General features: G+C 42.7%; 2 protein-coding genes across 6 annotated transcripts; one reads left to right on the top strand and one right to left on the bottom strand.

Moving 5' to 3' along the window:
- Positions 1 to 251: 251 nt before the first annotated feature.
- On the top strand, positions 252 to 7,921 carry LOC110534024 (U2 snRNP-associated SURP motif-containing protein). 4 transcript variants are annotated; one of them, XM_021618658.3, is made up of 24 exons: positions 252 to 362; positions 1,000 to 1,093; positions 1,176 to 1,287; positions 1,390 to 1,499; positions 1,582 to 1,649; positions 1,743 to 1,837; positions 1,950 to 2,014; positions 2,162 to 2,327; positions 2,450 to 2,655; positions 3,275 to 3,318; positions 4,369 to 4,473; positions 4,569 to 4,635; positions 4,727 to 4,896; positions 5,040 to 5,202; positions 5,318 to 5,397; positions 5,501 to 5,588; positions 5,707 to 5,835; positions 6,000 to 6,180; positions 6,276 to 6,350; positions 6,430 to 6,493; positions 6,614 to 6,761; positions 6,936 to 7,046; positions 7,162 to 7,382; positions 7,482 to 7,921. In XM_021618658.3, the coding sequence occupies exons 2-24, from the start codon at positions 1,007 to 1,009 to the stop codon at positions 7,609 to 7,611; spliced, it is 2,685 nt and encodes an 894-aa protein (XP_021474333.1). In that variant the 5' UTR covers positions 252 to 362; positions 1,000 to 1,006; the 3' UTR covers positions 7,612 to 7,921. The 4 variants fall into 4 exon arrangements, with proteins under 4 accessions (XP_021474333.1, XP_090042931.1, XP_021474332.1 ...); XM_021618657.3 differs by having other exon boundaries at positions 316 to 690; XM_090186805.1 differs by lacking the exon at positions 3,275 to 3,318 and having other exon boundaries at positions 257 to 362.
- Positions 7,922 to 8,072: 151 nt separating this feature from the next.
- On the bottom strand, positions 8,073 to 18,484 carry LOC110534023 (WD repeat-containing protein 44). Of its 2 annotated transcripts, none has more exons than XM_036990421.2 (20): positions 17,264 to 18,484; positions 16,448 to 16,481; positions 15,898 to 15,975; positions 14,809 to 15,415; positions 14,426 to 14,550; positions 14,016 to 14,108; positions 13,748 to 13,884; positions 13,465 to 13,548; positions 13,245 to 13,351; positions 12,962 to 13,113; positions 12,665 to 12,803; positions 12,456 to 12,529; positions 12,178 to 12,294; positions 11,954 to 12,076; positions 9,985 to 10,176; positions 9,717 to 9,818; positions 9,526 to 9,641; positions 9,324 to 9,451; positions 9,071 to 9,217; positions 8,073 to 8,721 (listed from the first exon to the last, which is right to left on the bottom strand). In XM_036990421.2, exons 1-20 carry the CDS (start codon positions 17,335 to 17,337, stop codon positions 8,633 to 8,635), a joined length of 2,718 nt encoding a protein of 905 aa, XP_036846316.2. In that variant the 5' UTR covers positions 17,338 to 18,484; the 3' UTR covers positions 8,073 to 8,632. The 2 variants fall into 2 exon arrangements, with proteins under 2 accessions (XP_036846316.2, XP_036846317.2); XM_036990422.2 differs by having other exon boundaries at positions 12,465 to 12,529.
- Between the last annotated feature and the right edge of the window lie 5,053 nt (positions 18,485 to 23,537).

Genomic DNA, 23,537 nt, shown 5'->3' with positions numbered 1-23,537 from the left:
TATAATAGATTTTATAGCTAAATAACATTGCATGTTTGTTATGATATTATGATTTTATTATAGCCCACTGAAAGAGCCGACAACTCAGGTGTGGGGTCAACTAGCACAGCCACAAAGTAGCACAGGCTATAGAGTAAACATTTATGAAAACATACATGTGCTTTAAGGTCTTAATTTCAGGTTAGACATAAGATTAAGAAGGTCAATTGTGGAAATGGGCGGAGTTTATGACTTTGTGGCTGTGTTAATTAGTGACGACCGTTTTATTGGTCAGAGCGAGAAGTGACATCGCTTTTCCGCTATGTCCATTTTTGTCTATTCAAAATGGTGGAGCAATAACAAACGCATTGTACATTTCTACGGTAAGAAATGTGTAACTTTTAGTGTCAATGATCCATACTTACTGCGATGTAGATCATTCCAAACAAGCTTTTATTTCATTTTTTTATTGCAGTAAGTAAAAAATGATCGCCGTAGCAAAGCTTTACGCCAGATCACACGACATGCATGCGAGATTTGGCCTAACGTTAGCTACCACAGTGATTGTATGAGAGAGGGAGGTGGGGGGGGGGGGGGGGTTGTCAGGGCTCGTATCAGCAGAGTTAGCTAGCTAACTAGAGTACGGAAGCAAATGATAGCTGTCTAGATATTCATTAGCAAGGGTTCGTATCTGGCGACAAAAATGTGCAGGTAAGTTATAGTCAACAAATATGATGACGTGTAGCTAGCCAGCTTTACAATGTTAGGCGGATGGCCACATCTAGCTCGCTACTGCTAGCTAAACAGCTAGTTTACGTACCTGGCTAGCTACAGCACTTTGCTAACTATGTACTATACACCTGCAGATGTAATAAGTGTTGCATATAGCGAGCTTTTGCAAATGGGCACCCACAGTTCCAGAAGAACTGTAACTCTCAACAAAAATACAATACGTTTGTGCGTCGGGTGTATGTACATTTCCTTCACTGACACTGATACGGTATTTCCGTTTATTTTCAGTATCAGCATGGCAGACAAAAATGGCAAGAAAGGGAAACCTGTAGGTGTTAAGAGAACATTGACCAAGAGAGAACAAGAAGATCTGAAGAAAAAGGTAATATATTTGACCCTTTATCGATATCTGCAACAAAGTGTAGGTCTATTCTTACCATTTTAAAACAATATCACATTTCCAGGAACAAGAAAAAGCAGCTGACGTTTTTGAAGAGTTTTTAGCATCTTTTGACAGTAACGACAAAAGTGGGGTGAAAACGTTTGTTCGTGGGGGGATCGTGAATGCAACTAAAGGTGAGCAGAAACATGCTGGCTAATACAGCTCTGGTGGGGTCTATGTTGCGAACACTTATTTTAGTGCTGCATGGTTACTCTTTCTATTAAATTATTTTGCAGAAGAGGAAGCAGCAGAGGTCAAAAAGAGCAAGCTTTACCGACCGAACACGAAGTTTACTTCAGTGTCCCAGAATGTCTCACCAGCACACTCTTCGGAAGTCAGAAGGCCGGTGAGTCACCATGTGAATCTCTTACTGTAACCAAGATAATACTATACATTATTTTGCCTCCTTATGTTTGTCTGGTCCACAGATTGTTAAAAAGAAGACAGAAGAGAAGAAGAAGAGCAACCTTGAACTTTTCAAAGAGGAGCTAAAGCAGTATGTTTTTGACACGCCGTAGTATATCATGTTTGACTCTTTATTTGACCAATTTGTAGTTTACATTTTTGCATAAAATGACTGTTCTCATAGAATACAGGAGGAACGTGAAGAAAGGCACAAAAAAAAGAAGAATGAGCCTGGAGGAGGATATGGAGAATTGGACATACCACTAACACGACGATCAAGTAAGAGCCAGATCTGTCCCTTGCAGTGGAAAAATAATGGCCTTTGTCCAAATCGAAGATGAACCCTCAGTAGCTTTTACATGTTTAGCTGAATATGCACGTTTTCCTCCAGTATTTGATGATGACCCAGCAACACCGAACACAACGAACCTGTACATTGGCTGCATTAACCCAAAGGTAAAGGATCTCAAATCTGCTTAGGACATTTTGACAAAGGAGATATAGTCTAGCTTGCTCTTCTTTTGTTTGGGATAAGTTCAAATTACTTAAATGCTGACTGCATTTTTGTGAAACTGTGTTATGAAACTTTATATAATGTGACAGATGAATGAAGAAATGCTTTGCAAAGAGTTTGGCAAGTATGGTCCCCTGGCAAGCGTGAAGATCATGTGGCCCCGTAGTGACGAGGAACGTACCAGGGTCACAAACAGAGGCTTCGTGGCCTTTATGACCAGGAAAGATGCAGAGAGGGCCTTGGCTGCTCTAGACGGTGAGTCGGTGATAAGAGAATATTAAACATACTATTCGGCAAACGCTGCCAGATGATAAATGCACTGTCAAGTGTTCCATTGACCGTGGCTCATTGTAGGATCATTACTCCTTTTGCTGCAGGTAAAACAGTTTTGGGTTTTGAAATGAAGCTGGGATGGGGGAAAGCTGTTCGCATCCCTCCCCAGCCTCTCTATACACCCATAGGGGTACTGAAAATCTCCACTCCCCCACCCCCCTCTGGCCTGCCCTTCAATGCTCAGCCCCGAGACCGCTTCCGTAATGACTTTACCAAGCCATGGGGCAGGTCTAAGGAGGAGTTTGACAAGGTAGGTTGGTTCTTTTTTTTTAAAACACTGTTGGGGAATGTGCATGGTTCTTTTTCAAGGTTATATTTATTTGTTTTACACTACAGTTAATTTGGCAATTCTAGGTGTGTTTGTAGCGGATATCCTATGCGGGGTGATATTCATCATAGGATCAATCAACTGGACATTGCTTAGAATTGCATTTAGATGCACACACAAGACCATGTGACGGTCATGTTCTTGAAGTAGAGTTCCATTTCTCAGTTTAAATTCCAGTTGGTTTGTCCTGTGGTGCATGTATAGACATGTTATGAATCTATTCCTTAGTCTAGTAGTGTTTTAGGATATGTCCTAAGACAGGGGGTTTGACCCAGATGGAGTTATGAGGTATTGTTACAGAAGCATATGCATTCAAAATGTTACTGTAAAATTAAGAGGGTGGGGATATCCTATAGTATAGATAATTGACTTAGTGTAGCCATCTCTTGAATGTGGGATCTTTTTCCCTCATTCAAATAATGTATAGCTGTTACTGCTATCGTCGTTTTCTATGCTGTATGTATCCTGCAGTGTTTCATCTGTGTATATATATACTCACTTTTTTTTATATCTTCACTATTTGATTTGACTTCACGAACAGACTCTGTCCGAAGCCGTAGTCAAAGTGGTTATCCCAACAGAAAGGTACACACTCTCTATCCATTCTTACTACTACTGCTACTACGACTGACCAGCCGTTCTCACAGACAGAACACAGTGTTAGAGGACAGAGGCCCTGCCCTGGTGTACTGTTCCTGTGTACGTATGTGACTGACAGGAAGCCCCAGTCCTAAGTGCTATGTCTGTATGTACATGACTAATGGGAGAGGACAGCTGAGACCGTAACACTGTTTTTGTGCTTTTCTCCCTACATGTGTCTCATAGTTTGTCCTGTTCTAACATTGGTCTGCATTAAGCCATCTTGTTGACAACATGGCCTATATTCAGGGAATTGGTGACCCCTGCTGCTTAGGACTTGGGGCCCTGTATATGACTAGTCGAGGGGCCATGGTTCTCAGTTGAACATGGTTAAAGTGAACCTTTGGCCTAGTAAGCAAAGCCCTCCGTTTATTAATTAATGTCATCCTCATTAATTTTGTAAATGACACCATTGTAATCCTCTGTCGGGAAAATAGATTGTTAGACTTAAGTGAGTGTTGGAGTCAGTGAGTTAGGCCTATATCCAGTGAAACATACTGGTACTAACTTCAGTGGCAACCTTGGTTCTTCCTATCTGGGTTGGCTGAGACACTGCAGACCGATACAGCTAGAAGGCAGATGTGTTTTAGATTCAAATCAGCAGTAGCTAATGGTAGTAAGTAATGTTGTCACTCACATTGTCCCACTTTTTCATTTATACACTCAATATTTGGGGGGAGAAGAAACATTCTAGACACATGACAAGGAAACACGTCACGATTGCCTTCTGATGTAGCTGCTCACTAGGGACAGACAGTCTCCCCCACTCACTCGTGTGTGTTTGTGTGCAGACCAACACACAACATTTCCTCAACATTGCTGTGACAAATGATGGCAGAGGGACAGTGTTATAGAAGAGAGACGGGGAGGTTAAGGGGCTTAGTGCCAGTGTGCAGTGAGAGCTTTGACATGGCCACTGGTCTGAATGAGGGGGGGGGGGGGGGGGGGACAAGTCACACCGTCTGGTCTCTCATCCCCTCTCCTTTTACTCCACAGGAATCTGTTGGGCCTCATCCACAGGATGATAGAGTTTGTGGTGCGTGAGGGACCCATGTTTGAAGCCATCATTATGAGCAAAGAGAAGAACAACCCTGACTTCAGGCAAGGCGTCATTTCTGAGCGTTCCCATTGCCTCTTGTCATATCAATGATCATATATATTTTGAAACAAACCTTTTAAACTATTGATGATTTCAGGTTCCTGTTTGACAACAAAAGCCAAGAGCAGGTGTACTACCGCTGGAAACTCTACTCCATTCTCCAGGTAGGTCATGCCCTTAATCTGACCTGGCTACACCTCTATGGCCAGGAGTCCATCTCACTGCTGTGCCTCATCCGTGTCCCTCTATCCCCAGGGCGAGCCCCCCAGTGAGTGGAGGACGGCAGACTTCCGGATGTTCCGTGGGGGCTCCATCTGGAGGCCGCCTCTCCTGAACCCCTACCTCCATGGAGACGAGGAGGCGGGAGAGGAGGAACAGTCTCCCTCTCAGGAGGAGGAGCTGAAAAAGGGCCAGCTGAAGACAGAGTGAGTGTAGCTGTACATACAGGGGCAGAGAGGGAGGTTCTGGGGCAGACTGAAGATGAAAAGTTCTCTCAGGAATGTTATGGGAAAACTGACTGGTGAAATTCAATGTTCTCTGGGCAACAAAACCTGTGTGTTTATTCCAGGCACAGAGAGAGACTGGAAACACTGCTGAGAGGGCTCACCCCTCGTAGGGAGGATGTTGGTGATGCCATGCTGTTCTGTCTGGAGAGAGCCGAGGCAGCGGAGGAGGTGGTGGGGTGCATCGCGGAGTCCCTGTCTCTCCTTCAGACACCACTGCAGAAAAAGGTCCCTCGCCCACTTCCTGTACACGGGTCCATCCTATGAGTCTCACATGTGCATGATCAACCACATTCACGTGACATGCTACTCACAATTGCCATGTCCATCTTTATTTCCACAGATTGCCAGACTGTACCTGGTATCCGACATCTTGTACAACTCCTGTGCCAAAGTTGCCAATGCATCTTATTATCGCAAATAGTAAGAAGTATTTTTTTAGATAAGTCTGTAATTATAGAATACACACGCTCGGTGGTCATACATACGGTGTCTGAGGGTTTTCACTGTTTCTTTGTTCCTTCAGTTTTGAGGCAAAATTGCCCCAGATATTTGGTGACATTAGTGATGCATATCGAAACATACAAGCAAGACTACAAGCGGAACAATTCAAGGTAATAAGTGTCGTTTTAAAATGACAATGCTTTATTACCCTTTTTCAAGCTTGTGTTTTGTTGTTGCCTTTTACCAGAGCAAATACATTAACACTCACCTATATTTGTCTTTTCTCAGCAAAAGATAATGGGCTGTTTCAGGGTCTGGGAAGACTGGGCCGTCTACCCAGAGCCCTACCTGATCCAGCTGCAGAATATCTTTCTGGGTCTTGTCAAGGCAGGAGATGAAGTGATCGAGAGGGTAGAGGTGAGCTGGATCTCAGGACAGGACCCTTCCTGGACAAGACCTGGAAAATAGTTTTGATCAATGCCTATTTGACTGACGACTGCTACATTCTCTGATAGTGTGTGTTAGAATGCAGCTAGAAGCAGAGCTGAATTTCGAGTCATTGGTTTATGTGGGTATCTCAGGTGGCGTCTCCAGACCTGGATGGAGCCCCATTGGACGGGGCACCGTTAGATGGAGCTCCGCTGGACGACCTTGACGGCTCGCCCCTGGCCTGGGACCCTGCCTCCCTGGATGGGGTGCCTGTTGACGACATCGACGGAGTTCCCCTGGGCGCTCCCATGGATGACATCGACGGAATGCCTTGTAAGTCAATTTGGGCGATTTAAAAAAAATAAAAATATCTGTGAAAAACCATAAGATTTAAGCTGTGGACTTGATGTATGTTTTGTGTTTTCCAGTGGATGATCTGGCCCACTCCAAAGTGGCTCTGTCTAAATGGGAGAGGGTGGACGATGCTGAAGCTCTCCCACAAGGTACTGTACATGTTCAGCACTGTAAACCCCATAATCACATCTCTACTCCTATCCCTCACTCTGCCTCTTCCTCTTTCAGCTAACACTGAATCCAAATGGGACAGTGTGGGAGAGCGATATTCTGGGGACAACATGAATGTAAGGTAAGAACCTGGTGAAAGCCGTTGACATTTTTGGGAAGGCAACTTTTTCCTGAGTTACCATCATTTTAGCCTGTCTTGCAGTAGAAGAATGGCTCTTCCTCATCTTCTCTCCCCCTGCAGTACTAACACTAAGGAAGGAGATGGCGAATCAGAGGGTGACAGCAGCGATGATGACAGCCCATCTAAGTACGACAGTGCTGACTTCAAGAGCTCCCTCAGTAGTTTTGAGATGTCTGAGAGCAAGAGGAGCCGGCTGAGAGAGCTGGAGGCAAGCACACAGTCTACTTGCACCAACACAGTACCACACACAACCCACTGCAGTAGTAATTCAGTCTGTCCATAGCGGCCATCCGACAATACATAGGTCTTCTATAGCGCTTTTATGCAACAATTGGACCCACTGTTCTTAGTGTACGTATAGTATCTATTGTCTTTGCTGCAGGTGAAGGTGATGCAGTTCCAGGATGAGCTGGAGACTGGAAAGAGGCCCAGGAAGTCCGGAATGAACATGCAGAAACAGGTGGAGCACTACAGGAACAAGCTGCTACAGAAGGTGTGTGTGCTTTTATGTCATACAGGTCCTGCAATAAAGGAAATGGCTGAAGGGACCATAAAGCTGCAGTTGCACATTTGACCCAATAACTCACCTGGATGCAATTGATCCTCAGGAGTTTGATAAGGATGACCAGGAGAAGAAAGAGCGATCCACGCCGAAGTCAAAAGACAGATCAAAGAAAGAGGAGAGGAGAGACAAGACAGAGGAGAGCAGTAAAGGACGGGAGAAGGAGAAGAGCAAAAGGAGTCAAGACCGGGATAGGAGCAGGGACAGGGGACGTAGTAGAGACACAGAGGAACGGACACAGAAATACAGAGGACATTCTCCCTCAAAGTAAGGCCTGTGTGAAATCACTTGTCTGTGTTCTATTTTAATGTGTTCAGTATTCTCTCATATTTGGGCTGATTGATTTATCACCTACCTGTCCAACAGAACAAAGTCAAAGTCTCCCAAGAAGTCCAAGCGGTCCCGGTCGCCCTCGCCAGCCAGGAAGACGTGGAGAAGGTCTAGCTCCCGGTCACCACACCGCTCCCACAAAAAGACAAAGAAGAGCAAACACTGATCCAGAGGCCTGGACTCCATGCCTCTCCCCTTGACACAGCAAGGCGACTCCCATGGACTGTCCTGGTCTGCCAGTGATTACCATGACACGGCCCCACCACGCTCGTTTCCTCACAATGCCTCTGAACTGTCAGCTGTTTGTTTCCCTCTGTACCGATATCCTGATTGCTGCAGTCAAGATTTGGCAAATTTTTTGTAAGATGACGTTTGAACATTATTTGTACAGTTGTTGTGCCGTTTGTTTTTAAACCCCATTCAGATTATTGCGACTAGTCCCTGAGATGTCACAATAAATCACTATTGGCATTGTGTCCATTGTCCAAGGTGGGGAATTAATTAGTGGAGGCTACCATTATTGAATCACCACATGACTCCTGTCCAGTCATTCTACCTTTCATATTGAGGCAAACTTTCAAAACTGTTTAAAAGTTCTCATCTCACTGGAAAAAACAATGAGCTCACTTTAAAACAAGAATACCGTTTACTTTATTAAGTGAATCATAAACAATGTAAAAAAAAAAAAAAGTGGTTCCATTTTATTCATTACACACTGACAGACGAATGAAGATTTGCAACCGTAATGATTGGAGTTAGTGCTTAGTTAACAAATTTAAGACCGTCATTCCTGGCAAGGAGGAGCACCGGGGTACTAGAAACGCAGTAAAGTTAAGAGTAAGACAGCGTACCCCTTACACTCTGACAAATAGCTTACATTAGTGTATTTTAATCATCCATCCCTCAGTTACCGGTCCTGCTTTACAGTCTGACCGTCTCAAACAGTGCACACTTGTTCTTTGTGTTAAACAAAAAAAATGTGACAGGACATCCGTGAGCTGCTTCCTCCATTTACAGTTCACTTCCTCCACCTCATCCTCTACTGCAGGGTCCCTGTTCTCCGGTGGAGAACTCACCCGTAGGCAATTGGCCGGTTTTAGAAGCGTTGGCAGGGCAGCAGGTTGCTCTGCCTCCATTGAAGGACTGTACACTGACGGCTAGATCAGGAAGGGTTCAGGGTGAAGTGCTCAGTACTTTTTTACATTGATGAAAACCTTAATGGCGCCAGTGAAGTCAGCAGAGAGCAGAACCTCTGTATGATCAGTCTTCAGAGCCCCTGTGGACGAGAAATACCCTGTTTAGCATTGAAAACTACAGTTTTCCTATCGACTCACACCATTCATTGATCACTCTTAAAGATGGAAACAGCACCCCAGCACTTTTGTTTTCGTTTTGTGGACAAAACAGAGGTGAGGAGAGTTGGGCGGTGTGAGAAAAACATTTGCAGTACATATTCTGCTGTTCTATAGCACATGCAATGACAGAGTGTTTGTTGTTTGCAGTACCTTTGTAGTAATATCCCAAAACAGATGTGCTAGTTTGACCATTAAGGATCCCAGCTTTAATGAAAAGTCGCTCTGAAGTCTCAGCATAGCTAAACAGGTATATAAATCAGTATACTGTACCTGAGGGAATGGTCTCAGAGTCAGTAGAGTCCAAGCTCTTACACTCTGCATCTGCCCCAGCCCCCGCTTTCTCTGCCCCCGCCTCCTGGGGGACAATCAGGTTAGGATGGGGCGCAAAAATAGCTGATGTCACTACTGCATTGTGGGCTGAAAAATAAGAGACTGGACTTAGTGGAAGGACAAAACAAAAACACTGACAGTGTTTCATATCACCGACAGTAAAAAGCTGAGCACCACTACAGTATCTAGGTACCTTTAATTCCCTCCCAGAAGTCATTGCGGTCTCGTCGTACTGAGGTGAACTTGCTCAGGTCATGGTAGGTGCTCCAGATGTACACGTACTTATCCTCTGAGCCACTCACAATGAATGAGTAATCATGGCTGGAAAATAAAGAGTGACAGTTCGTTTACCGACTACATAAGAACATGCCAGACTGAGAAGGAGCCGTTCTCACCTGAAGCTGGCTTTGATCTGACTACTGCTGTTGACGTAACCCTTGTACTTCATGGACAAAGACAGGTCCCGCAGGTCATACAGGCGGATCCTGGAGTCATTGGAGGTCACTAGAATCTACCAACACAATACAAAAGACTCAGCTAACAGATAGGCATGTCTGTGGGAAGAGCACCAGGAGTATGGCTATACCTTGTTCTCTCCAGGCAGAGGCTCGATGCCTGTGATTTTCCGTCCTACTCGATTCCTGCCTCTGGTCGACCGTACGTGGATCTGGGTGTGGTACTTAAGGCGCTGAAATAAGAACAGACATTCGAAAAACGGTGAACCCTCTCCAATGTTCCTCATTTTCAGAATTATGTCCTGCCGTTGTAATACTCAAAAGAAGAATCAAACATCGACTGAAATAATGATTTTTCACTAGCCCTTCAAACTTGAGGAACAGTATGTCTCCCTGTACCTCAGTGTCGTAGAAGATGCAGCGGCCATCGTAGGTGCCGATGACGGCGTACTTCCCATTCTGGCAGAAGTTGGCAGCAGTGATGAGGCGTGTTTGTCCGTCCACCTCGTTCCACAGAGCCACCTTCTTGTCTGGGATGTTCCACAGACGCAGCTTCCCATCCAGAGAGCCACTCAGGAAGTACCTGTCATCCTAGGAGAAATAACAGATGATCAGTCTGGTTAACAGAGTCAGAACATCGTCACAGCCGTGTATATCCCCCCGCAAGCGGTTACCAAGACGGCCCTCAAGGAACTTCACTGGACTTTATGCAAACTGGAAACCATATGTCCTGAGGCTGCATTTATTAAAGCTGCGGATTTTAACAAAGCTAATCTGAAAACAAGGCAAGCTAAATTCGAAATCAGCATATCAATTGCAGTACACGAGCAAGTAACACATCTGACCACTGCTACTCTAACTTCCGCGATGCATACAAGGCCTTCCCCCTCTTTTGGCAAATCATTTTTTTCAACCTCAGGAGGTTGAAAAAAATGTGGCTTATCACCGAAAACCCTCACTAACTTTTACAGGTGCACAATTGAGAGCATCCTGTTGGGGTGTATCACCGCCTGGTACAGCAACTGCACGGCCCACAACTGCAGGGCTCTCCAGAGGGTGGTGGGGTCTGCACAACGCTTCACCGGGGGCAAACTACCTGCCCTCCAGGACACCTACACCACCCGATGTCACAGGAAGGCCATAAAGATCATCAAGGACAACAACCACCCGAGCCACTGCCTGTTCACCCTGCTATCATCCAGAAGGTGAGATCAGTACAGGTGCATCAAAGCTGGGAAGCTGTTTTTCAATCTCAAAGCCACCAGATTGCGGGACGGTTGAGCTAAGGTAGGTTGCGATTAGCATGAGGTTGTAAGTAACAAGAACATTTCCCAGAACATAGACATATCTTATATTGGCAGAAAGCTTCCATTCTTGTTCATCTAACTGCACTGTCCAATTTACAGTAGCTATTATAGCAAAAAAATGCCATGCTATTGTTTGAGGAGAGTGCAGTTATGAACTTGAAAATGTATTAATAAACCAATTAGGCACATTTGAGCAGTCTTGATACAACATTTTGAAGAGAAATGCAAAGGTTCATTGAATCAATCAAACTTTGCACATACACTGCTGCCATCTAGTGGACAAGATCTAAATTGCGCCAAGATTCCTAAATCATATTGGCCTCTCTCTTGCATTTCAAAGACGGTACAAAAAAAAATCATGTTTTTTTTTTCTTTGTATTATCTTTTACCAGATCTAATGTGTTATATTCTCCTACATTAATTTAACATTACCACAAACTTCAAAGTGTTTCCTTTCAAATGGTATCAAGAATATTATTGCATTTCCTTGCTTCAGGTCCTGAGCTACAGGCTAGATTAGATTTAGGTATGTCATTTTAGGCGAAAATTGAAAAAAAGGGTCCGATCCTTAAGAGGTACAGCCACCACTAGCACAGAGAGACGGCAGCCTACTTACAGACTTGATATCATTGGCCACTTTAATAAATGGAACACTAGTCACTTTAAGAATGTTTACATAGCTCGCATTACTCATCTCATATGTATATACTGTATCCACTATTTGTTGCATCTTAGCCGCACGGTCACTGCTCATCCATATATTTTATAATTATATATTCTCATCCCATTCCTTCACTAGATTGTGTGTATTTGGTTATGTTGTGGAATTGTTAGATATTACCTGTTAGATACTGCTGCACAGTTGGATCTAGAAGCATAGGCATTTCACTACACTCGCAATAACATCGGATAACCATGGGTATGTGACCAATACAATTTATTTTGAGAACAATCATAGCCAACTCACTCTGCACTTAAATATTTTATTTATTTTTAAAAGTCCCTACTTCAACCTAAACACGCACTGACAAAGGCACACACGCTCATAAAGGCTCACTTACTCTGGGATGGAAAGCGATGGCTGTGACGAAGTCAATATGCTGAAAGCAGCATAGACACTCTCTCCTGGATATGTGCCACAGTCGGACCGTCTTATCCATTGACGAGGAAAGTAAGAAGTAGTTCTGGAATCAAATAATACAGTGAATACTATAGGACAGTGTACAGGCATTTGGGAGAAATTGAAAGGGGGGGGGGGGGGGTGGAAAGGACTATGTAGTCTCACCTTTGACCAGGACAAGTCCAGCAGGTCAGCCGTATGACCCTTGTACTTGCAAAAGGGGACTTGGCGGAAGGGGAGATTCTTGTCCTCTGAATCGGGGTCTTCAGGAACACTGCTCATCTGGGAACAAAAAAAAGAGGACCTCTTGTCTGTCAGGCTGGGGCTGATGTCTCCACAGTAAAACTGGTATAGTCACCAAAAGCAACCCTGAACATTACGTTACTTTCTTCATGTTTTACAGCTGACCCTCAACTCTAACCATGTCACTGATGGGTCCTAACCTTACTCACCCCACCGTCCGTGTCTGATTTGGAGGAACACAGGCTTTCCTGAGAGGGAGAGGGCGACACACGGCCTGGTTGAGAGAGAACATAAGAACCATGAGAAACCCACCAAACAAGCTTTACATTTACTAAAGGTGTGGCAGACAAACTATTTTGTTCAGAGACAACAGAGCTCAGCTCTTCTTAAGGTCTCATGATCTACCCACCTTCAGTGTTGTACTTTATCCTCATGTTGTTGAAGTAGTCAAAGGCATTTTTCAGAACCCAGATTCGCACCACGTTGTCCTGGCCTGCTGTTGCCAACAACCTCCCACAGTGTGAGAACTTCATGGTCCACACTGCACCCTGAGGACCGGACAACAGAACAAGGGTTAGGCAAATATGCATGAATATATATTCACGCTTACATCTGCATTCATGGTTACGTGCTGTATGGTTCAGTCATGGAAGAGGTTTGTTGTTCAATGGAAAGAAAGCACTGACACAGTAACACACAATCTTACCATGTGCTCTCCACTCAGGTCCTGGACCACCTTGACCTGATCAAAGTCAAAGGGGCCCTTGAAGCTGTGGGCTGCCTTGAACTTGACAGGCCGGGTGTAGGGCATCCCCTCATCATCACTGGAAGACGGGTCATCCTGGTCATTGTGAAACACTGAGACACAACCACACAGTGAGACGTCACCCAGCAGAGTGACTAAACCACAGCAGTAGAATGTTCATCGGAAGACAAAAAAAAAAAAAAAAAAAAAAATCAGTGGATGGGGGCTGTGGGGGTTGGCATACCTTCATCACGGACACTCTTCACCTTGTTGACGGCCTTCTCACCATACTCTTCAGCCAGATGCTTGGCCCTCTTCACAGACTTGCCCAGGAACTTCTTCAGTTGAGTGCTGTGGTCGTGAAGACAGAGGACACATGAAACACCGTGAAACCGTCACAGACTGTCAGAGCATAGAGCAAACACTAACCACAACATGAGGCAGGGCACTATGCCATTTCTTACGTTTTCTGTTTCAGCTTCCCTCCGTCAGAGTCGGTCAATGGAGCCTGGGCCTTGTCATCATCATCTGACTGTGCTGCGTCATTCCTGACAGGAAAAAACAGAAAGACATCTTCCTCAAGATTCGTATTATATTTTTTATGTATGGGACTGCTACCCGATATAGTTACCAAAACAATCTGTTAGCACAGGGGAGCTGTACGTTTTTTCAACCATAGCCCAAGGATTGGTGTGGCCCCATGATATATTACAGTCCTGGCTTGAGTGATAGGAGAGCAGTTCTTACGTGATGTACTCCTTAGTCCTCCTCATGATGTGTAATGTGAGTGGGTTGATCCCTGTGGGAAGCTTCTCCTCCGCCTGGATGAGAGGGATCTCCTCACCTGTGTCCAGATTCTTGATCATCACACTCGCCAGGATCTCCTATTACAGAGAGCCCAGCCAATCAATGAATTAGAAACGAACACTCAAAAAGGTATATGTGTAGAGAGTAGACGAGCCCCTTGGTACAGGTTAAGGTTGGATGAATGAAAGAGCGAGACAAGGAAACATGCCTCATCAGTCAGCTCTCTGCCAGAGTTGGATCGTGGACGCTGAGGACCTAGAGGGTCGCCAATGGGACTGGATGCCTGCTCATCCTCATTCTCCTGTGGGAACACACCAATATACACACACGCACTTACTACACTGGTTTTAATTCTAAGACAAAGGGGTATTCTGAAATGCAAGGGTCAAAGGTCTGTTGAAAAAGGAGAACAAAGAACAGAAAGTAAATCCACACACAGGTATGCTGCTGCCGAAGTGTTTATTCAGAAGAGGACAACATTTTAACCCCAAACTAGGTCTTTGTCAGGACAAAGTTTTCCCCAAGTGCAGAAGAATATATACATTGGCTTCCTGGGCAGCAATAAGTGGACCTGTGCTCTGTGCCAATGAAAAGCATTGGAAACAAATACCCACTGACCTGTGCTGTGACAACCTTGTCCCCACTGGTGGCGCTAGCCAGGTCCAAAGAGTGCTGCAGATCCTTGGTGATGCTCCTCACTGTGCTGCTGGGAGACACCAGGCCACACGGCTCCTCCAGCTCCCCTGCATACACCGGCCAATCACACAGCAAAGACACAGGGTTAAAGGTCAACAGTGTCACCTTGTCTCCATGGTTACACAACTAAATTATCATGAGTAAGAGTGGGTAGTAGTGAACAGCTGAGAACAGTTATGAGAGGTCAATGTGTTCAGCTCAGTATTCCATCCCTGCAGCAACATATTTAATTGACATGCATATCAGCATTTTATCTTGACCTTGTGCTACTGAGTGTGTGGGTATACAAGCAAAGTGTTATTTACCTTCCAGTCCTGCTGGCCTTATACACTCCTGGGACTTCTTGCTGAGGGGTAAAGCAGGCCGGGATGGGGGTGGTGGCCGTGGAGGAGCAGCTCCGCTGGGAGGGGGTGGGCGTGAAGGTGGAGGTTTCTTGGTGCTGGCCACAATGTCAGGCTCTACAGTGAACTGCCGTGGGGGTTTTGTAGGCCCCGGGTCAGAGGAGCCAGCCGGCTTGTCTGTGAGGGGATCCTGGTCTAGGATGTCTGCTGGTCTCTGCTCCCTATCCCTGTCCTCTGCAGACACCCGGGGTAGGTCAGGGAGGTCCGGCGGGAGGTCTAGTTGCCCCAGGGTGCTGGTGATGTCTGGGGGCTGGACGTGCTCCTGTGACCCTGACAACAGGCTGGGGATGTCTGGGAGAGCCATGGAACACGCTTCCTGCTGTTCCTGTGGCTGCTCTGATCTCTCAACCACAGGCTGAGTTTCAATAGCAGGATGCTCTCGTTCTACAGGGGCCACATTTTCGTCCTTCCCCTCTGACTCTGCCCTTGTATCAACATTCCTCTCCTCCTTCAGCTGAGCCTCCTCCACTGAACTTCCCTTCTGGCTCTCCTCAATGATGCTGTCGATGATCTAGAAGGGACAAGACATCATAGATGAAAACAATCATCAAAAAGGTAATATACTCATAACAGGATGTTTCTCTAATGAAGATTGTGTGGTCGTATGAGTGTATTCTCTCTGATAAAAGTGTTGTGGGATCTCCCGACACTTAAGGTGAGAGAGGGACGTAAAGAAGGAGTACACAGACACACGTTGGAGGGTCTGTATGTCTGTGTTGATGACAACTTAGTGGCGTGCCACACATCCAAACATTTGCTGGAGTGACAATGTAGAATCTGGTGACGCCATGACAGCATTTACATAGAGCCCAAAAACCAGCAACCATCAAAACACATTTACCGACATGAACACTACATAGTCAGGGTCTCAGTAACTATTAAATATTCTCAGGAATAAAATCCAACTTATTTTTTCCCATAATGTCATAACCACCTAGCTAAGTAGCGATTAATGAGCCTTAGCCTACATTTTAAGATAAGGAGGGGGAGTACCTGAATGGAGTCATCTTGGCGTGCCTCAGGTGCGGCCAGCCCAACAGCCACGTCCTCTGGTGGGCTCTCTACCACCCCCTGCAGGAACACAAAACTAAATGTCCATGGAGACTGACAAGGAGAAACACTACTTTTATAAACTAGCACCTCATACAGGGCATCTACACACTAACAATTTGGGATGTGCTTACGATTTGTAATATTATACTAGTAAAAGGGCTGACAATGTCCTGAATAGAGTATGTGAAACACTAAACTGGCACCTACTGCAGGACATGCAGTAGCAAACTGCTTATTGCAAACAACCCCGGGTAAGGCTGTGTTTTGGGTTTAGCCTCAATAGAACTCTTAAAGGCTCCCGTCTAGCTCGTTTGAAAGTAGTTACCCAGCTATGCCCTTTAAGTAATGATTAAACTAAAAACCAACACTCTGTTACAGTTTTTGACATCTCCTAAATGAAATGAAACTTCACTCTCTAGTCTTTAAAGAGATGGTTCTTAGGTTATTATTGTTTTTTTTACTGTGAAATGCTAGTAAGAACAATAAATACCTGAGGTGTGGGAAGGACAAACTTTGCAGGTGTCCTAAGTAATAAAAAGACAAGTGGAAGTGTTAGTCACAAGACTAGTCCTGATATGGTTTGTCAGAATTACCTTTACCTAGGGCCTAGGCTACAATTCAGACGAGAGATTTCAAAGAAATCATGCTTGTTTTAACACTACAAAACAAAAAACACAGGACAACCATATAAACAATTTATTCTTAACATGTAAGATATGTAAATCATGCAAGCTACAGGAAATTACAGCACCTGTTACACCAGTGTTCTCCTGTTAGTTTAAGTTTGAGCAAATTAGGAAAAATACAACTTTTCAACAAGCAACAGTTTAAGCCAAAACCACTGTAGCTATTTTATCTCCAATCACTCTACTATAATTATATAAAAGGAAAGTGGGAGTCTCAAAGAGACATGTCAATCACACTTCTCTCCCTCTCTCCCTTACACTTGACCCCTCTTATATGGTCACGGCAAAAACAAAGTTCCTGTTGGGAGACTTTGGCAATTGATGACCCCACAACCTTTTGCCTCTTTAAAAAGATGGAGTAAAATAAGACAAGGCAAAATCATCCACAGACTGGTGGTATAGTTGTTGTCGTTGGTGCAAATAATTATAGGTAATGTTTTCGTTCCTTTATTAGAGAAGGGACACTGAATGTATGAGCAGAATAATTCTTACTTGCGAACATCTGGTTGAATTCATGTCAGTGACCAGCAACATCATCACAGCTGATAACGTTTGTCAACACCAATAGCACAGTATATACCTTTATTTGAGCAATTGATGTAAGTAAAAAGGTTACTTACACTTTAGGAGATGGAGTAAAATTGACGTCTTCAGCAGCATCGTAGAATTCCTCTGTGTCACTATCTGACGCCATTTAGTTAGCTTGCTAACGTACCTAGCTAGTTTAGATGGATACAATCCGATAAGGGAAATCGCTGCAATATTTAGATGTGGTCGGTTTATTATGAATACATACAATTCGTACAGGAAATAAAAAGGTTACTCCACTGAAAACGGACTTCTTTCTGTAGGATACACCCAGATGTTGCTAGCTAGCTACTAGCTAATGCCTGGGAGAGGCCACTCACCTGTGTGTACTAGCTACTGCCGGTACTGGCCGCTATTGCTAACGTAGCTAGCTAACGAAGAAGGTGGCCCTAGTCTTTAGCTAGCTACCAAGTTTCTTGAATCAATTCATAAATAAATACTTTGAATTAAAGGTCACCGCTAAAACGGCTACCTATTACCGCGGTCTTTCTAGAAATAGGACTGCAGCCGCAACAAATTTAGGGCAGCTTCACAAACAAGGAGGAAGAAGAACACCCCCAAAAGATTAAAAACACACATTCGGAAATCTCGCGCGAACGTATTTGACAGCTTCTAACCCCCGGTAGTCTCTTTCATATACGCTGATCTGAAAACATAAAGCAAAGATGGAACCTGATTTGGTCACTTGTCTACTTCTTTCAGAGCTGTTCATTAAGGATTCACGTGTATTGTAAAATACATTATAGTATTTTACAATACAGAAGTGTTATAGTAGTGTTTTGTATTTTATTAGAATCCCAAATTGCGAAGGCAGAAGCCACTCTTGCTGGGGTCCAAATAGCAGTAAATTAATTTGTACAGTAATAGTTTAATGATGACCCTTGCTTAGGCTCGATACAATCACCCCAAAGTAAGTTAACTCTATTGGAACAGTGTTTAGCAATAGAGACCGAGGTTTGACATCCACAAGGGGTGTTGCACTGTTCGCTACGATGGTGTCAGCAGCAGAGGGAATAGTGTAACGACCATAGGTATCCTATTATATTAGTATTCTGATTCCTAATTATATGGAGCTGTGGTTAGTAGCCTATGGGCTGGGAAACATGGGTTCGAGATCCGCAATTGTTTGGTTCACACCTGTTGTCCTTTGATTACAAGTTTTTTGTTTTTTTTACCGAGTCTTCTAGGCTTACTCTTTTAGCTCACTGACCGAAAGCATAGATTGGCTTGGGGAGCAAACGTAGTCTTCAGGTCTGCAGTAAAAATAAAAACACAATTAATCTTGTTAAAAAATATATAGTCTAGTTCTGGTCTATTAGTGAGTCATCTATAACATTGATTTATAAAACAAACAACGATATTGTCAGCACAATGCTTTCCTCTGTGCGGTTTTACACCTTAAATTAATGGTATATACTAACACTGCCACAAGCTGGACCACGCTTACTTTGTTTGGTTTTTGGATGTTTTGTGGCTATGAAAAAGATATGAGGGTCTCGCCAAAATGGCGCTGTGCGCATTTCTCCGTATTAAAACTTGGAATTAAATTGTGAATCCCCTACAATTTAGCTATAGTTATATGTCGTTTGACTTTTCAATATTATTCACGACTACATTTTATATTATTTCGTCGAGTTCAGCCCTGATAAAAACGTAAAGATAGCAAAACGACATAGCATCACGTCAAATGGACAGAAAGGTTCCTGAAACTCAGGCTAATCTCTAGTTTCCACGATTATGCTGTTGACCCAGTGGATATTTCCCATCTTTCACTCCAAGCAAACCTCCTGCCTCTAAAAAAGGAAAGTCTGACAGTAACTTCAACTCAGCGGACATTGTCACCACGCGTTTGCAATTAATCAATAGTAGATCTGATGCTTTAAAAAAAAGGATTGCTAGCAACGCGGTCCAAATTGTAGCGCTGAAAAATACTATTGACTTCGAACGTGCATATGTAACGGTTTAATTAAATAGTTAAATTCCTGCATTAATTGGGTATTATGCCATCTCCTGGTAGATTAGTGTATTTACATAGTCTAATACACAGCGATAAAGGAATGGGATTCTGGGTCATCCACAGCAGATTTATGGAGAATTCTCGGTTTTCCATGTGGGTTTTATGCTAGCAAAATTTATTTTTTTCAAGTTGGTAGCTAACTTGAAAATGCGTCTTGTTTAGGAGTATTATTTATATCCCATCGACTAATGATCATTATTCCATACTGTGTGTCCCATCATTGCAAGTAATTCATGACACATGTATAAAGTATATGTTTTATAAACTCATAAACACCAGCCAGTGTATTAGCCGGATTTTGTTAGTTTAGGAAAATATGTGGAACATTCTAGGTGTATTATATTTCTTCGCCACAAGAGTGTGGCGTTTTTCAGGTTCATTTTATATATTTTGAATACTAAAATGGATAATAGTTTATTCTGATGTTGTACATATGAGATTACACATGGAAATTATGTATTTATTTTATTATAGTAAATTAAGAATTGGTGGTTAAATCCACTATACGATCACAATGACTGATAGACGTTTCAATAGTTTTTATGTTAGTATATTATACAGCAGATGTATAGAGAATTGCTGTGGCAGTGCTATTTATATCCCATCGACTACTGATCATTCATCCATACTGTGTATCCCATCTTTGCAGCTTTGGAAATAAATGAACCATCCATCCATTGATCCTTCCTCTGTTGATTTACTGACTTGAGGGACGGGACCAGGAAGGTCACACATAGTGATAAGAAATGAAATAAAAGGTTACTCACCTTGAAACGCGCATCCAGAAAGAAGGGCTCACTGACGCGTGTGAGAGACGGGTCACCGAAATAGAGAACTATTCAAGGCGTTGGAACTTGAAACTGCAGGGTGTCCCCGAGGTGGAGATGCAATATGTACGTCAGGAGACCACACGGATCTGCCAAGCTATTCTCCTGGAGGAGAGGACCAAACTCCCTGAAGTGATTGACATCGTTCACCGTCTCGGCTCCAAACGTCCTAACAACTCCAAGCCCAGGAGCATCCTCATGCAGTTTACGCAGCAGGTCTACAGCGATGCGGTGTGGAAAGCAGCGAAGAAGTCCACCTACCTGCAAACCAAACGTTCTGAAGTTTAATGAGGATTTCTCCAGGGTTGATCGAGAGAGGAGGGGGAAGCTGTAGCCAGTGATTGGGGCAGCGCTTAAGCAGGGAAAGACTGCATATTATTTCTGGGCGAGTGCCTTCATCAATATAACTGAAATGTATCCCTTCCTGAGAGCATACAATTATTGCTGGATCAGTGCGTTCGTCCTATTTCTAAGCAGCACATATATGAGCTTTGCACGTTGGTGTGGACAATGAATGTATATAATTGTTTCTATTCTGTTTCTGATAGAAATGGGTTGTATTTCCTTTTTATAGAAAAAGGCCACTTCGGGAGTATTTTTGTTGCTGACTGACAGCTAGTTCATTTTAAATGTAGCTAATTGACAGCTAATTATTGTTGCATTTGTATTTTTACACTCAATAAGGTCTATGAATATGCTGCGGTTCTTGGTGTTTCTGCTCTGTACTCGGTAACCCTCCTGTGAGCACTTGACAACCATTCCTTTAGTGTCCTCTTTTCTTCTCCGTGTTCTCGTTCACCTAGTCTTTGTCAATAGTTTCTCTTAATGCTAGGAGGTTAAGACACACTGTGAAACATAAAGCCTTGTTTCTTTTTCTTAATTAATCAACTGAAAACTGTTTGTTTCTACTGTAAATTATGCTTACTTTTGGAGGTCGCAATGGGGTAAATGATATTTGGCTCTCACATTGTTCGGAACGATCAGCAGGTGTTGCTACATTAAAACATTGTTTTGGTGGTGTCATTTTGCATTCAGATCGTGACTCAAGTGGTTATTATCTTTGTCGTATAATTTAATTTAGTCAAACGATTTTGGTTACTGTTTATGGGTGTAACTTCTTGATGCTGTAGAAAATCGAATTTTATATTGGGTATCTGAATTTCCCAGCTCCTTACTCTTAATAGGTGGAGATTTTAATATTGCTTTGGATAATTATCTTGATAAGTGGCCTCTGCGGCAGTCTACTTCACTGAATGCCAATCTATAGTTATTTATGCAGAAGTTTGATCTAGTGGATATATATGGAGAGAGAAGTTTCCTCTTGAGAGATCCTATACCTGGTGTAAAACATGTACTAGACGTTCACTTATTGACTATGGTTTCAGAGGGCTTAAGAAACGAGGTTTCTATTCATATTCTTAACAACAGACAATAGAGCTATTTGCATACAAGTTTCAATATTTCCCTGTAATGATAGTCAATGCAAAGCTTCACACTGGAAACTGAATAGCTGCATATTAAAACATGAAATAGTCAAATTTGATATAGGTTTTACTATACATTTTTTGAATAAAGCCCAGAGGCTTCTACAGTTTGAAATGGCTAAATATTTAAGAAAATATAGCAGTGATCTTGCAGTGATGTTGCAGTGATCTTGCAGAAGGATAGAAGAGGAAGAGGAAAATGTTATATCAAGAATTACCTCGCTCTTCCAGAGACCTAACAGTTTTTCAGATACGGATAAAGCTGAGTTAATTAACCCTCCTGTTGTGTTCGTTTCATGTTAATTCATTCAGTGTTCCCGGTCCAAAATGACCAACCCATTATAGCTGATTATAAATCCATAATAATACATATATTATCACCTAATGTTGTGTTTGATCTTTTTATCAACTTAAGTTCTTGTGAACATTACAATTTTTGAAATTCTATTTGCTATTTATGGCTTGTAGGCCTCATTGACCTGAGCTCATATAACTTGTTTTTGAGTTAAAAAAAAGGCATCATTTATGGATTATTCAGATGAAACATATTGTGCAATTTATCACAGACTACTTTGTGTCAAAGTTTAACAAGGACTCTCTCCTCCTCACCAGTGTCATGATCTAAGATATGATCAAGAGCCTCACATACAGTATATTGTTTGGTCATTGTGCTGCCACAGAATGAATTGTGAGCAAGGCCTCACTCACAATTCTCTTCTAAATGTTAACTATTGATTCTTCTGATCAAGAATGATGTGATAATCCCATCTCTTTAGAGGAAATTACAGAGGCTATTGATCGCCTTCAAATTAACAAATCCTCTGGGGTTGATGGTATTACTGCAGAATTCTGCGAAGTTTTCCCAAATAATTGTCTCTCTTTCTATTGGAAGTGCACTCTGACAGTATAGCCAATGAAGCACTCCCTTCCACTCTAAAGCAAGGTTTAATTACTATAATTCCTAAACCCCCAAAATACTTGTTACTCGTTGATAATTGGCGTCCAATTTGCCTTTTAAATAACGATTACAAGTTAATAATAGCACTTGTCGTTGCTAAATGATGAAAGGCTGTTTTGGATGCCATTATAGATGAGTCCCAGTCAGGGTTTATGAGAAATAGACACATCTCAAACAATGTTAGACTGGTATTAGATATCATAGATTACTCAGATTTGGTCTCTGATGAGAGTTTTATACTCTTTGGATTTGTATAAAGCCTTTGATTTTCCTACTTCTCATACTGTGTAATTACAATATTGAAAACAATCGAGATTGATTGATTTAAATTCCATAAACAATCCCTTTTTAGCATGGTCTTTGACCTACAAGCACAATTTATCTCCACACAGATATTTCACTGGAACAATAGAGATATCTTATGTTAAGGCAAGTCGTTATTTTTGAGAAATGGATACAAAACAACTGTTCAATGATAAAGGTATTTTATTTTATTGTGCTGAATTCTTGCTTTTTGTAAGATACCGATAACTCCTAAGGAATTTGCTGTAGTTTTTGATGCAATCCCCTCTGGAGTTATTGTACTTTTTAAGGATGTAGACAAATCTATCCCCTCTTCATTACCTTCTCCTGATCCAGTTGACTCAACAGTAGGAAAGATGGGTTCCTCTCCTTCTGTTTTGAAAAACAATAGGAAAATATGTGCCATATTTCAATGTGATGTTGTTTCAGTCCCATATGTCATGTCTTTCTGGAATGGCTTTTTAAGAAATATTAATTGGAAAATGTTTGGTGTCTTTCTCAAAAGTTTATTTGAACTAATACGATTAAAGAAGTTTCTTTATAAATTAATTCACAAGTGCTACCCTACTAAACATTATGTTGAAAATGGAAAAAAAGACATGGATGTTTCCTGTACCTTCTGTAATGAACATCCGGAGACTGCTTTACATTTATTTGGGTATTGCTCTTATACCTGGAAGCTGTGAGAAGATATCTGTAGATTTGTTTTAGATCATA

This window comes from Oncorhynchus mykiss, chromosome 10 (assembly GCF_057628025.1).
Source record: "Oncorhynchus mykiss isolate SJ-2025 chromosome 10, ASM5762802v1, whole genome shotgun sequence".
Classification (NCBI taxonomy): Eukaryota; Metazoa; Chordata; class Actinopteri; order Salmoniformes; family Salmonidae; genus Oncorhynchus; species Oncorhynchus mykiss.
This window is presented reverse-complemented; position numbering and strand designations above follow the sequence as displayed.